Source organism: Sphaeramia orbicularis, chromosome 2 (genome assembly GCF_902148855.1).
Source record: "Sphaeramia orbicularis chromosome 2, fSphaOr1.1, whole genome shotgun sequence".
NCBI lineage: Eukaryota > Metazoa > Chordata > Actinopteri > Kurtiformes > Apogonidae > Sphaeramia > Sphaeramia orbicularis.
Window position 1 is genome coordinate 28,110,911 of NC_043958.1, and position 14,249 is coordinate 28,125,159.

A 14,249-nucleotide genomic window follows, 5' to 3' on the forward strand; every position below is an offset into this window, starting at 1 on the left:
CACCAGCCCTTTGAAAAATGTTTATACAGCCTTGGTTTACTGCTGCACACGGGGCAGATAGTACCCCTTATGTGATTTGGCGAAATTGTGTTTCATGCCCTTTTTAAAGTTGTCACTATGCCCTGCTGTGAAATTCACTGGCTTTTCCATTACTTTCTGTTTTTATGTCAAAGTTTATCCAAGGTCTAAGCATTTTATTTTCTCTCCACTATAGCAATTCTTGGTTACGTATAAAAAAGGGATTACAGACGAGAAATACAACTGAACGAGGCCAACGCTGGTTACACCAGAGTTCAGTGTGGTATAGTTTGAACATAATTTCTATCATATGAAAGAGTTTACGCACTAGTAATGTTTAAAGATGTACCAGCTGAAACACTTTCAATGTAGGAATAAGTTACAACTTAAATCCTTGCAAATCCTCTGGTTTACATGGTGCATCATTTTGAAAACTTACAGAAAGAGGAAGACTGGATTAAACCATGCTGTTCTCCAAGACAGAAAATCCAAACCCTTGCCTAATGAGGACCTTTCAAGTTCTTTTTTGTGGTCACTGTATTGAGAATGAATGGAGTACTCAGTTGGTTGCAATCTGAAAATTCACCCCTGGCTGTGCCTAAATATTACACTGAACCTCCTCTGAGATTGCACAGATACATTATATAGACATTACACAGAATAACATCAATATCATCACATGCAAAGCAAGTAGCAGAGTTGAATTTGACATTATAGTGTAAGAAGCTATGAATCTACAGTTTGCCAGTGTAGGTTATCATTATGTTTGCTGTAGTGTCACATTTTCATCTGCACAGTAAGAAGGTGCCTTTTTACTACCATTTTAGTGGATGGTTTCACATTTCAATGTCACTGTTGTTGTTTTGCACTAGCCATAGATAAAGATGGATAGCTCTTAAAAGGACATTTGTACTGACTGTTTGTGTGCAACACTAACTGAATGTCATGTTGATATGATGCAAAGATTAAAATCACTACCATTACACATAAATATAACAAATATTAACTTTGTGACAGTGTGTAACGATGTATTTTTTTGCCCCTGTTTGTCTTTTTTATTTTGTTACATCTTTTATGCCTTGCTACATTTGTTGTGTGTCACAGATGGATTCACCCAGAGGTTGTGCTTTCTCTGTTGTTTGATTTCTTTGGGTTGAAATCTGTCTTGATGCCACTGAGGTGCATTAAAGTCTGTTCTGCATAGAAAGTATTACTGTAACAAAGTATTTCTGCTTGGTTACTTCCTATCTCTGTACAGGAGTCATAGTCTGCACATCTGGCTTTGCTTACTTTAATTCTGTTATGATCTAGATCAGGGATGTCAAACATGTGGCCCACGGGCCAAAACCAATCCAGCCCACGGGATGAATCTGCAAAGTGCAAACATTTCACTGAAAATATTAACAATCAAGGGTGTCAAACTCGTTTTAGTTTAGGTTCTACATACAGGCCAATGTGATCCCAAAAAAAAAAAAAAAAAAAGCATAATAACCTTATTATGCCTAGAAATAATGACAAATCCAAAATTTTCTCTTAAAAATAATGTTAAATTATGAAAATATTTACATTAACAAACTATCCATTAACAAAAAAATCTGAATAACATGAACAAATTCAAACAACATGAAATGTCTAAAGAAAATAAAGAGCAATTTTAACAATATTCTGCCTTGTTACTAAATGTGTTGTGCCTTTGTAGATCTGATCTGTAAGGCACATGGTTAAATGATAAGTTGAGGCATAATATTGTTAAAATTGCATTTATTTTTCTTAAGAAATGTCCTTTTTTTTCAGGTTATTCGCATCTTTTTGTTTGGATAGTTTGTAAATAAATATTTTCATAATTTAATGTTATTTTTTTCCACTAGAACAAAGAGAAAAGTTTGGATTTGTCATTATTTATAGGCCATTACGCTATTATTTTACTGGTCCGGACCACTTGAGACCAAATTGGGCTGAATGTGGCCTCTGAACTATAATGAGTCTGATACCCTTGATCTAGATGGTACGTACCGGAGTGCAGTACTCGACCATGGGGTACTGCATCTTGTGTCCCTTGGCGACACGGCCAGAGAAGAAGCAGCTTTGGCAAATGTCATAGTTGAAATGTTTCAGACTCCGATATCTGGGGGAAAGAGAGGCAGTGAGAAAGAAGGTCAGGACAGCAAAGCAGGGAAAGGCAAAGAGGAGCGGAGGAACAAAGGAAGGCAGAGAGAGTAATGATGAAGCAACAAGAGAGGTGGGAGGAATAACAGAGGCCAACAATGAAAGAGGAGCGCAGAACACAGCAAAGAGGGAAAGGAGGGAAGGCGAAGAGGCACCAAAAAAGACTCAATAAAGAGGGAAATTTACAGCTCTGTTTTCTCCAGGGTAGGAGTAGTTAAAATTCTTCCAGTCCAGTTCCTAAATGAGAAATTTATTCCGTGGCCCTGGGACTCTTCATTAAAATTTATCACCGCTCTTGTCATGACCAACAACAGAGCAGATCCACCTCCCTTTTACGGATCCCAACCTTAAGTTAAAAAAACAACATCCTCTTGGGCTTCACAAGTATTTTAAGGGTGAGGGTTACAAATACGGTGCCTATCATTATAATCACATCATCAATCATTCATATGTACGAGTTGGCCGTTTTACTGCACTGCTGCTGGTGTTGAATTAAATTAAGCCGACAAATAGGTTCAGGAGCTTTGTCACAGCCGGAACCTGACTCTGGTGACAGAAAGTGATGAAACTAATTAAATGAATTAAACTAATGTGTTGTACTGTAATATTAACACACAACAAAGGGCCTTTTATCTGCGTGAGTAATGTACAGGCGAGGATTGTGATCATAAAACACGAACGGGGGAAAAAAGCCCGGTAGTGCATCAATGTATCAATTATCAATGTAGCTTCTCTGAACAGGTGCTGAAGCTTCTGTTTAAAAAAGAAAAAGAAAAAAATGAAACTGGGAGTCAAGATGAAATTCAATAGCTTCTTGGAGGCAACCAGGGAGCTAGCACGCCATCGCTCTTTTCAATTTTCTTCAGTGTGTGTGCAAAACATGAAGGGAAATATGGAAATCCCACTAGAACCTTCTCTTCTCAGACTGTTTAAATAAAGAAAAAACACTAGAGAGATGAGAAAACTCTTCTTTAAAATGAAAAGTCTCCACCTCTGTGCAATAAAGCAACTATTTCTTTCCTCTTGGTTATTAAAAAACAAGACAATGGGGTGATATAAAGATATTTTTAAGAGCAAAATCCTTCATCATTACACAGCCAACGGACTACTGATATAAACTTTAAGAGAACAATACACATAGAAGATGTGTATTTAAAACAATGATCTATTAAACTATTATTTCCTAAAGCCCAGAAGTTACAGATCTCATTCACTCTGATTGTAGAAACTTAAAGGTTCAATACTATGCCACATAGTTCTCTTTCAATTTGGGCTTAAATGAAAATGAAATTAATGTAGCGTTTTATCACCCTTTAGGTAATGAGATGAATATAATGCTCCACAAAAAAACCTCTTCAATTTCTGCTCATTTTGTTTGATTAGACAGTATTATTGGCTACTTAGACGATGGATTCAGCTTGGAACATTTTATCTTTGAAGCCCAGAAAAAAATAGACAAAACTAATAGTAATAACTATTCTTAATCCTTGTTCCATTTTCTGTGCCACTACAAAATTTCAGACCATGAAACATGCGTGACACAATGCATGAAGGCTCATTTATTTATATTTATCTATGTATATATATATCTGTCCGTCCTCTGCGTACATTGTGTGCGTAATTCTGTCCATTCCCTGGGAGTTTGTGGATGCACCCAGATGGAGAATACAGAGCAGTACCACCAGGAACCATGGAGGCAGTGTTGAGATCTGAGGATAGTAATTTTTCACTTTCCAAAGAGCAACTGTGTGAATTAGTGAAAATCTACCGACATATTTACGACAACTAACCTTCTCAAGGTCAACATTAGTAAAACCTCCTCTGTCACCACCATGTTTGTTATTATTCACTTTCTTCCTCTCAAAAACCTTTACTTATCTTCGTGGTATTCAGCCTGTATGTTAATTAAGAGTGGCGCCCTCTGGTGGATTGATTGAGAAACGGTCATTACAATGCAATGGATACATGGAAGTACGCTAAGCAAAAATATAAACGCACCATGTGACACTTTAACTTTTTAAGAGCAATAGGTGTTGCACAATATATTAAATCCCACACAGTTTATTCTGTTGATCGATGTGGTACAGATTACTGTCCGTTAGAACATGATAGTGGTGTCTGGCATTCAAGGACATTCATGTGGATGTGGTGGGGGCCGGTTCAAAGAAATCACAACTCCATATCTCATGTGTCCATCATTGGCTTCGTGTAGAGCAACACATCGTGTTCTCATTGAGTTGACGATGTTCAGTGTGGCCTGTGGAATGTTATTCCACTCCTCTTTGAGGGCTACATGGAGCTATGGGATATTATCTAGAACCATTCCTGCATGATTTGTGACATCTGTGGCATGGTGACATCTGAGGAAATGTGACATTTTGTGCCCTTTTATTGTCCCCAGTATAAGGAGGGCCTGAATACTGTTAACGCTGTTTGAGCAGCTTCTGGACATGCTACACCTGTGTTGTGGGTGAGAATCACTAGACCACTGAGCAAGTGCTCACTCTGTTTATAAGTCAAGAGAATTAACCATGTTTTACAATTATAAGACATCATGAGCTCATTTTGGGCCACGCGTCTCGAGTTACACAAATACTGTACATGGTGCGTTTATATTTTGGCTCAGTACATGAAGGCAGTTAACACTAGACAATATTAGAAACGGATGTACCTACATAAGTAAAATGTGCATAAATGAGCCATAACTCTACCTAAATCCTATGATGGGACACTCCTTGCAGATGTTGCACTTGGCCTGATGCTTGGCGGTCTCGGCAGCAGCCACACGGTGCAGGACGGGTAGCCAAACCATGGACTGGGGCTCCAGGCGCATCCAGTCCAGGAACATCGCTGCCTCCAGCTCGGGCTTGTTGTTGGCCTGGGAAAAGAGACAAAGAAACAAGACAGCTCACTTAAAATAACCTTCTATATGTGCACACTTGCATCTTCTTCTCTTGCTAAGAAAAGTAAAATAAAAGCTTTGTGCCTGTCTATTGGTGGGCAGTGTTCAAGGTCACTGTGCTCTCCTGTCTTTCCGTTCTTATCAACAGAATGTTTCAGAAACACCTTGAAGGAATTAATTCAGATTGGAAATAAATATTAAGTGTAAAAAGGAAGGTCACACAAAATATGACCACTTTGGTTTACAGAAGCTGTTATTTTCACTGAAACTTTTGTTTTTACATACTACAGTAAAGTAGTAAAACTTCTGCACAGTACTGTATGTCCCTACAACCCTGTCGAGGATAAAGTTCAGAAGATGAATGAATGAATGAAATGCTGTAGCAGATGAATTAACACGTCCAAAACTGTTTTACCCAAAGTAGCAGGTATTGAACTGTGTTTCAGCCATTTTTTATTTCACTATGACAACATAAGCACTTGAACATAACGCATTGGTAATTTCAAATTCACAAGTACAAAGAATCATCTTCCTGATGGCACCTGAAGGCAGCATTAGTGTCGAAGATGAACTGACGAACAACCAAAGGTCATGTGACATTGCTAGTGCCTAACAGATCAGCACAGACAGTTTATTATACAAGGACTCTGGATGAACCTGATTAAACCTAGGGTTCTTGATTAGTAGAAACAGAAATGATCTCATCAAACATGTCTTTCATTATAAAGGTAATTTATTTTAAGAAAATATATCCACCTCTGTAATGATAAGATATTCTTGCTCATATTGACTAAATTTAACAAGTAATAGCAAAATCCCAGGAAAGGAACAGGATTATTTTGGTTTATTTAAGGGTGAGACCACTTGTAGAACTATATTAGTCTTAAATATCTGAGTATACATTGCTGTACAAAAGTCCTAGTCCAACATTAGAGTTTCTGGTTCAGTAATGTTCTAATGACCGCACATACGTATTTGTCAGTCTCTGTATTTAGATCCAATCTGTATATATGTGAAGTATGTACGGCACTAAAAACAAAAGTTTGAGGGGAAAAACAGCTTCTATAAACCGAAGTGGTCGTATTTACTGTGACCTCCATTTGTACTTTACATGTCTTTAATCCTTTTGTTCAGACAATATGAGATTTATTGCATTCATTTTGTGATGATTTATACCAGGTTTCATTCAACACATGTCAGATGTTTCTAATTATTTGTGCTACTTCTTGTCATGGGGTCAGAGGTCACACTAAATAGTGACTTTAACCTTTACAAACCATTTAATTCAGTTTTTTGTGTCTTTTAAGGCTGTGCACATATTTCCTGTATTTTCTTGTTGTATCTGAAAAAGACAATGAGAACATTCAATCCTGCAAAAACAACAAAGCTAATGCTAGCCTAAGACTGCTACACAATATTAGACATCAAAAATTTGTTTTGAGTGCTTGCAATAAGAACAACTTACTTACATTTCTGTATTTTTCCTAGCTTAAAGATTCGTTGGGACTAGATGTTATTGCAACTTTCTCTCAGCACAAGTTGCACAATCCATAGGAGATAGATTGCTATTTAACCCTTTAACAGCTGCAATCTCTCTGGTGCTGCGTTTTGCACTTTACAGCATTCAAATACCTGTAACTGTTTGCGCTATCCACAAAATTCAAATGCCATTGGAAACCTGAGATCCTGTGCTGTCCGACATAAAAAATATGAAGCCATAATATGGACAATGAATGTTCAAGACCAAAAGGCATGTTGGAGCAGATGTAAAATAGTTGAAAGTTTATATTTACAATCTCAAAAAGTTTCGTTATCGACATTTACAGTTGTTTCTGATAATAAATCTGCTAACAACATCAAATCTGTTTTTTTTCATTTTTACTAAACACACTGTTTTAAACATTTATTATTTATAATAATGATAATTAGTGACCAGATATTGAAAATAAAGTTCTTCCGGAAAACAAAGGTACAAAAGAATTTGCAAAAAAGACATTTTCTGACCCTTTTATTGTAAAGAAAACATGAAGACACTTAGGCAGCCTGTTATAATGGCAGTGTTAAGTATAGGTAGATATATTTAAGAATTAAATGCTGTTTTTGCAGTGTATGAGTATTTTGCCCCTTATTTATTTTCTGCTCAGTCTTTATTACTCACAGAAGAATCAGACAGGAAAGAAGAAAATATCTCTGCATATATTTCATACAGACGACATCTCTTTCCCATCAGTGAGGAATTTGAGTGTTTCTGAATTTCTGTTTTCATTTTTTTCTTTACATCTCACATGTGCATTTGCAGAAATGATGCTTGAAAGGGCCCATTTCTAGGAGCTGGATAAGATGAGTGTGTTGTGATACATGTTTATATCTACATCATTATCTCAGCTACAATCATCACAAACCATGAAGACTTCTTGTATATAAACTATAATCATGGGGAGACAGAAATACAGTAGTTATTGAATTATTAGTGACAGACACTTCAGTCTGGAACAAACTGTACTCGTTTTATGTCTACATACCTCATGTTTTTATTCCATCTGTTGTTTGTGAAAAGATTTGCAATGCTTCAAGGTGCAAATGATTGTAGAACCAAACTATTACAGTCTCAGAAACACAAAAAAAAGAAAAACTGACACTGACAGCTTTCATCAGTCATCAAGGGTTGTATCATTGACTCTGTCAATCAATACAAATAAACAAAAGACATAAACAGTTCAAACATGACTACTAGTGGCCAAAGGAGAGTGATCATATGCAAATGGTTTTCATTCAGAATAACATGGACAGATGATTATCCTTAGGGTGAAGACACACCAACCCGAGGAAGGCGAAAACGACGGAGAAATCGCACTATGCTAACAATGCTAACAGTGTTCACTTCATGGAATGAATGAACTCCATAAGCAACTCTGACTGGCACTCATTCAGATACGATATGAGCAGTTAATGGTCTATTATAGAAAACAATAACAGTGTGAAGTACCTTGGCACAGCTGTATTCACATGGAAACTTCTCATTCACTAATTCACTAGTCAAGGGTGTATCCCTCCACCGATCAGATTGGTTCAACTGAATGATGGGTAGTGGCTGATTACACATGTTGAATCATCCGAAAAGAATGGCAACGGCATTAACAACGGCTGATGGCACAGATCACACAGAGTAGACTCATGTCACCAACCTTGCCGGACTGCCTGACGATGTCTGACCACCGAAAATTGGGTTGGTGTGTCTTTGCCTTTAGCGGTCTTGTATATTTTGACATTATTCTACATGTGTCAACCAGATGGAGTCATTTCACCACAGGTTAAAGGGGCAAAAACCAACTAAATTTAGTAATCTGATTACACATAACCTAATATCATCTTTAGGAGATTATGGATAATCCAGTCAGACTGCAATTGCTGGATTTCTTTGAAGAAAATGATGTGTATGCTGGATTTACTCCCTGTTCTGTGGCTCAGCCTTCGCTTTGAAACATAAAGGGTTTGCTGATCTGCTGATCTACAGAGCTGCTGACATTCCCTTCCTCTTGCCACTCACACACACTACATCGTTTTAACACCCATGAGCAAATGGATATATTGTGTTCATTCTATCCTATTTGTTTGCAGGTTGTTTTTTTTCTGTTCCTGCCCATAAAAATTTCCATGTTTCCATTCCAGCAACATCTCCACGGCTGTCAGAGATCATTTGTTTGATCGTCTGCAACCTGTCATTCACTTACATCTCCTGCTGATGCTTCAACAAACATACACACTCTCTCTGACCCTGTTTACTGGAGTCTGGGATGCACTTGTTTTTTTCCCGCTATTTTTATTATCCTTGGGTTTATCGATGTTTTGCTCTTTGTTTTCAGGAGAGCTCTTAGTGACAGTCCACTTAATTTCTAGAAATAACCCTGATTTAGCTTGACACAAACAAACACTCGGACATCCAGTGGGGCTCTGAGAGTATGTGGCCCTCATCTTCAAAGCCTCAGGCATTTTCCAGTCAAGTGACCACACCATCTGATTGTAAATATTATAGGTGAACATTCATTAGTGTTGTCTGTATCACTGCACATGACATGATGGCATTTAGCATGTGTATAGCTTATTTATTACCATGCAAAAATCTTAGGCCAGCTTTAGCTTTGTTATTTTTGCAGGGTTGGAATGAGCATACATATTTGTTTCTCATTCTCTTTCTCATTCTCAAACAACCAATCAATGACAAAAGTTTAATTTAAGACACTTTACATTTAGAATTGGCCATATGTGCACAGCCTTAAAAGACACACAAAAAAACTGAACTAACTGGGTTGTAAAGGTTTAAGTCACATTTACTGTGACCTCTGACCCCAAGACAAGAAGCAGCACAAACAATTAGAAACATCTAACATGTCTTGAATGAAACCTGGTATGAACCCTGAGAAAATGAATGCAATAAATCTCATATTGTCTGAGGAAAAGGGTTAAAGTCATGCCACACAAAGGTCACCTCTTTCAATTATAGAGCCTGTTTTTTCCTTGAAACTTTGTTTTTAATATTGTACATACTTTCCATACATCCAGATTGTATCTTTATCACCAAATCACTCATCAACATCACTTCTAAAACCTACACAAAAACACTGTGACAGTGACTGAATATAGTTGTACAGTATTTTCACTGAAATGTGTTTCCATGTATTGTGACTTTCTTTTGTGCAAAAAGTCATAAAACATTGTTTTCCTTATGCACAGTCCATGTTTAATTGGACATTTGCGTTAATGGTATGAAGTGAAAGGAGTAACTTTAGATAAAGAAATACAGTTTGGCATACAATTTTAGAAGCACAGAGCTAAAGAAGGGTGTCAAAGTAGTGCAAATAATGGAAAGTGAATGGTACCGTATGAGTGAGTGAGTGAGTGAGTGAATATATACAAGTGATTAGGTTGTGGTGCATCTAGTTGATGGGAAATGGTGTAAAAGTAGTAAAAATTGTAAAAACTGTACAAAAAACTGCACAAATTAATCAAATATGAGTAGCTACATTTAATTTGACACATGTAATACAAAATGAAATAAGGCTATTCTGTGAAATAATTTTCTATACAGTTTTGATTCACTGAATTTGCTGCTAATGTACTATATCACTTTAAATATTGTTAAGTAGATGTGACTGACCTACAACCTGGACAAGAGTTCTATAGCTGCAGATGAGTGTTTGTGCATCACTTACGAACTGAAAGCAGCTGCGGACGGAGGGCTCAATGTTGGAGCCGCCGAAGGAGGCGACCTCCCCGAGCTGCCGGGGGATCTGGATGGAGTCGTGGAGGAGGAGGCCCAGACGACGCTGGTCGCAGAAACCTGTGGCACTGGCAACCTGCCTGAACAAGACTGGAGGAGGGAGGACGGGAGGTACGGCAAAAAGAGTGAGGACAAATGAATTAGAAGGGGAAGAGATCATTAAAACACCATAAAAGACTTGAAACACATCCATACTAGAACAGAAATGATTAAAGATCTGACTTTGGTCAATATCTTGACATGAACAAATATTTTTTAGCATTTGGACATTGCTTCAGATATCCCATGTGACTTAAATGCTTCTACGTCAGTTCCTAATTTGACCATTTATTCCACAAAGTGCAAATTTAACCAAATACTACATTCACTGCTCACTGGCCAAATCTCATCAAACTTGCACTGTGACATATTCTATTTTGGGAGTAACGTGTTACAAAAGTAATGCATTAAAGTAACAGATTACTTTTGCTGTATCGCAGCATTACTTTTCAATTTTCAGTAATATTTTACTCGTTACATGTTAAATAGCACTTGCGTAAAAACACACTTTTCGCTTACAATTTAATTGCTCAAAAAAAACAACAAAAAAACAACAAAAAAAACAGCAACACCGTGAGACCTTAAGGAATAAAAAATGTGTCTGTAAAGTTCTGTTTCCTGTTGGTGTTCAGCCAGTGGGTGAAGATGGCAAAAGACCGTACACTGGCCACATGGACGTATGCTCATTACTAACCCTAACCCTGCTTTACAGAAGCTAGTTAGCATGATCCCTCTGATCAATGAAAAGGTAAGCTAACATTTCTATGACTAGTTAGAATTTTATATCATTTGTGGATTTATCTACCAGTGTCCTTGGTGCCATGCCCCCTGTTTGAACATGTAAAATGTGGAAAAAAATGCAAGCATTCCTGCTGGGATTTGAACATCGTAGACCGTGGTGTTATTTACTGAGCCATCCATCCACATGTACTTCTGGACGCAAATTTAGGCATCCCAAGGCTCTCCTATCTCTTATATTTGGGGGGTGGGGGAGTGTTATTATTTGTCTTTGGGGAGGTTGGGTGAGCATGCACCATTTATGACGAGGGTCTGTATGTAACTCAAAAGTAATACAGGAGTCATGTAACGCATTACAATTCACTTTAAAAAACAGTAACATGTAATCTGCAATGGATTACAGTTTGGAAGTAACTTGCACAACACTGAACATATTAGAGTAAAATTAAGTGAGGTGATTTTAACTTATGACTTCAACATATGGTTGCTTTTTTTATGTCTCCAATCTCCAACAAAGTGCCAGTACATTCTGATCAGCTGCACAGTTTGCATTAGTACTTACATCTGTATTTATCCTCCAGGTGAGCTTTGCAGAGTGAGATGATTCCAGTTTTGAAAGACAGAGTCCGGATCTTTCCGGTGCGACCACTTCAAGATAACAAAAACAACCTTTTAGAACATGGTAGTTCAACTAAACAGCCCTCTCAGAGTGTGTACAGTGTGCTAGACCTACGTGTCGTAGACGTTCAGCAGCCAGTTGAGGCACATATCGACACACAGCGGGACGTTCACCAGGTGGGAGTGGGTCTGTTCCAGCCGCTGGTACAAGCTGGTCAGACAGGTGACCAGCTGTGAGATATCCAGCAGCTGCTCATTCTGTTTCAGGCCGTGCTGGTCGAATACCTCGCATGCAACGGGCATGCTCAGCAGGTCCACTGGAGAAACAGCGAGAGGGAAGCGGTCAATACACACACACACAGACACACATCCGAGGCGGGGGGGTGTCCGTCTGTCCTTCAGTTAGACTATCTGGGTTCAGACTCTCCATGTTCAAAGTGTCCTTCAGCACAAGGACGGAGGTGAGAAGACGACTTCACACACGGGATCAATAAAGCGCCACATTATTCATCTTCATCGCTCATTAAGTCCACTAAAGCACTGATGCTCGACTGGTGGGTCGTGACCCAAAAGTGGGTTCCAAATCTGTTTTCAGTGGGTCGTGGGCCTCTGACTGGGCAAAAAATAGTGCAAAGAAACCAATCCTATGCTTTATGTTTAATGGAGCTGAGCGCCGTCCATTCACATTCAGTAACAGTAGGGGGTGGTAATGTGCTGTAATGCTAATTAACACCAGCATAAAAGAAGACCCAAAAGTTTCTCTTCGAATCATGGTGAAACTCAGGTATGACACAGACTACATCAGATATGGTTTTACCTACTTTGGACAAAAACCTCAGTGTGTTTAATTCTTGAATAAGTGGCTGAATACATTTTCAATTTTTAACTGGGTGCACATTTTTGGTTCTGATTAAAATGTAACTAATTTAGTACTCGTCTTCGGTTTATCCAGGTCGTGGGGGCAGCAGCCTCAGCAGAGAAGCCCAGACAGCCCTCTGCCCACCACTTCCACCAGCTCCTCTGGGGGAATCCCAAGGCATTCCCAGGCCAGCTGAGAGATATAATCCCTCCAGCCTGTCCTGGTTCAGCCCGAGGTCTCCTCCTGGTTGGACATGCCCGAAACACCTCCCCAGGGAGGTGTCCGGGAGGCATCCTCACTATATGCCCGAACTACCTCAACTGGCTCCTCTGGACGTGGACCCCAATTTAGTGTTAAAGGGAATATCTCCATATTAAGCATCACCACCTGGCGTACTGTGAAATTCTGTATTATCTCATGTTCAAAACACACCATTTTTTTATTTAAATGAATTTGAGAAGTTTAATTTTTATCAGCATGTTGTTGAGGGGTGATAGTGAGTCCTGAAGCCAGACAAGTTGAAAACCACTGCACTAAAGGACAGAGTGACAGGACAGAGGAGTGTTAACTCCTGCTTTCTGAGCGCACAAATACTTCATATAAGTGAAAACAGGGGTTCAATTTCCAAATCATCCACAGACTAGTTCCATGCAAACTGGGCTTAACAAAAACTTGTACCTTAGTTAAATACTATGCAAAATATTGCTGTAGCTTTAGACATTTTTTCTTCAAGACAAGAAACAATTCTTGGAAAAAAATACAAATCATGTCCCAGAAATACAGAAATTCCTTTGTTTTTGTTACATCTATCTAAAGCAGTAACAAAAAAGCATGTAAACAACAGTTTTTACCCTCGGCCAGGGTATTGTCATCAGTTGTTCGACCGTCTGTCCGTCCATGCAAAAACTTTGGTGTGGACTGAAGGCCGAGGGTTTTCAAGTGCGGGCATGTTATGTTTACTATTGTAAGTGATGTCAATTTTCCTCCATGTAGGATTTGCATCTACTCTGGAACCATTCTTATTAGATTTATTAGAACACAGATAAAGATGATCTAATATTAAAGTGGAAAATACCATCACAATTCACTCCACAAACAGGGCTGAAAACAGAAAAAGAAATGCACGAATACTTCCTCTAAGTGACAACAGCATCGTGCATTAAGAATTTTATTTCAAGAAAAGCCCTGATTACACCATCCACTGTCTAATGGTGAAAACCTCTCAAATGCTGTCTTGTTGGGTTTCTGACTCACGAAAAAAATGTTTTTTTTTTGGCACACTAGCTGTCTCGCAATCACAGTGGGAGGCAGCAAGGGAAATGCCACTGTTCATTTTTTATATCTGTTGAACATGACTGAGCTATAGATCACTATAAATACGGATGAGTAATACACGCACACGATACATGAGCTAAATTACGACTGCTCTTTTATTACCTTGCCTGCCGGTGAAGCGGGATATTGTTTTGGTTTGTTTCTGTCAGCGTGTAATCAGCGTAACTCACCAACACATGCATTCATCTTCATGATACTAGGTGTATATACTGAATGAGTGAATATATACAAGTGAATAGATTCTGCTGCATCTAGTTTATAAGAAGTGGGTATTTTTTCCTTGTGCGGGGTGTGTT

At 38.5% G+C, this 14,249-nt stretch overlaps 1 protein-coding gene across 13 annotated transcripts in view; it reads right to left on the reverse strand.

The window, feature by feature from the left end:
* The window catches only part of dmd (dystrophin), a 348,302-nt gene that overhangs the window by 30,028 nt on the left and 304,025 nt on the right, over positions 1-14,249 (reverse strand). For all 13 annotated transcript variants that reach the window (XR_003937328.1, XM_030154578.1, XM_030154571.1 and 10 more), the window contains 5 exons: positions 11,875-12,076; positions 11,704-11,789; positions 10,297-10,454; positions 4,896-5,062; positions 2,032-2,143 (listed from right to left, as the gene is read on the reverse strand). Coding sequence is in view for 12 of the 13 variants with exons in the window: in XM_030154578.1 (XP_030010438.1) it covers positions 2,032-2,143; positions 4,896-5,062; positions 10,297-10,454; positions 11,704-11,789; positions 11,875-12,076 (725 nt within the window). In the remaining variant the exon portion in view is untranslated. The remainder of the gene's footprint in view (positions 1-2,031; positions 2,144-4,895; positions 5,063-10,296; positions 10,455-11,703; positions 11,790-11,874; positions 12,077-14,249) is intronic.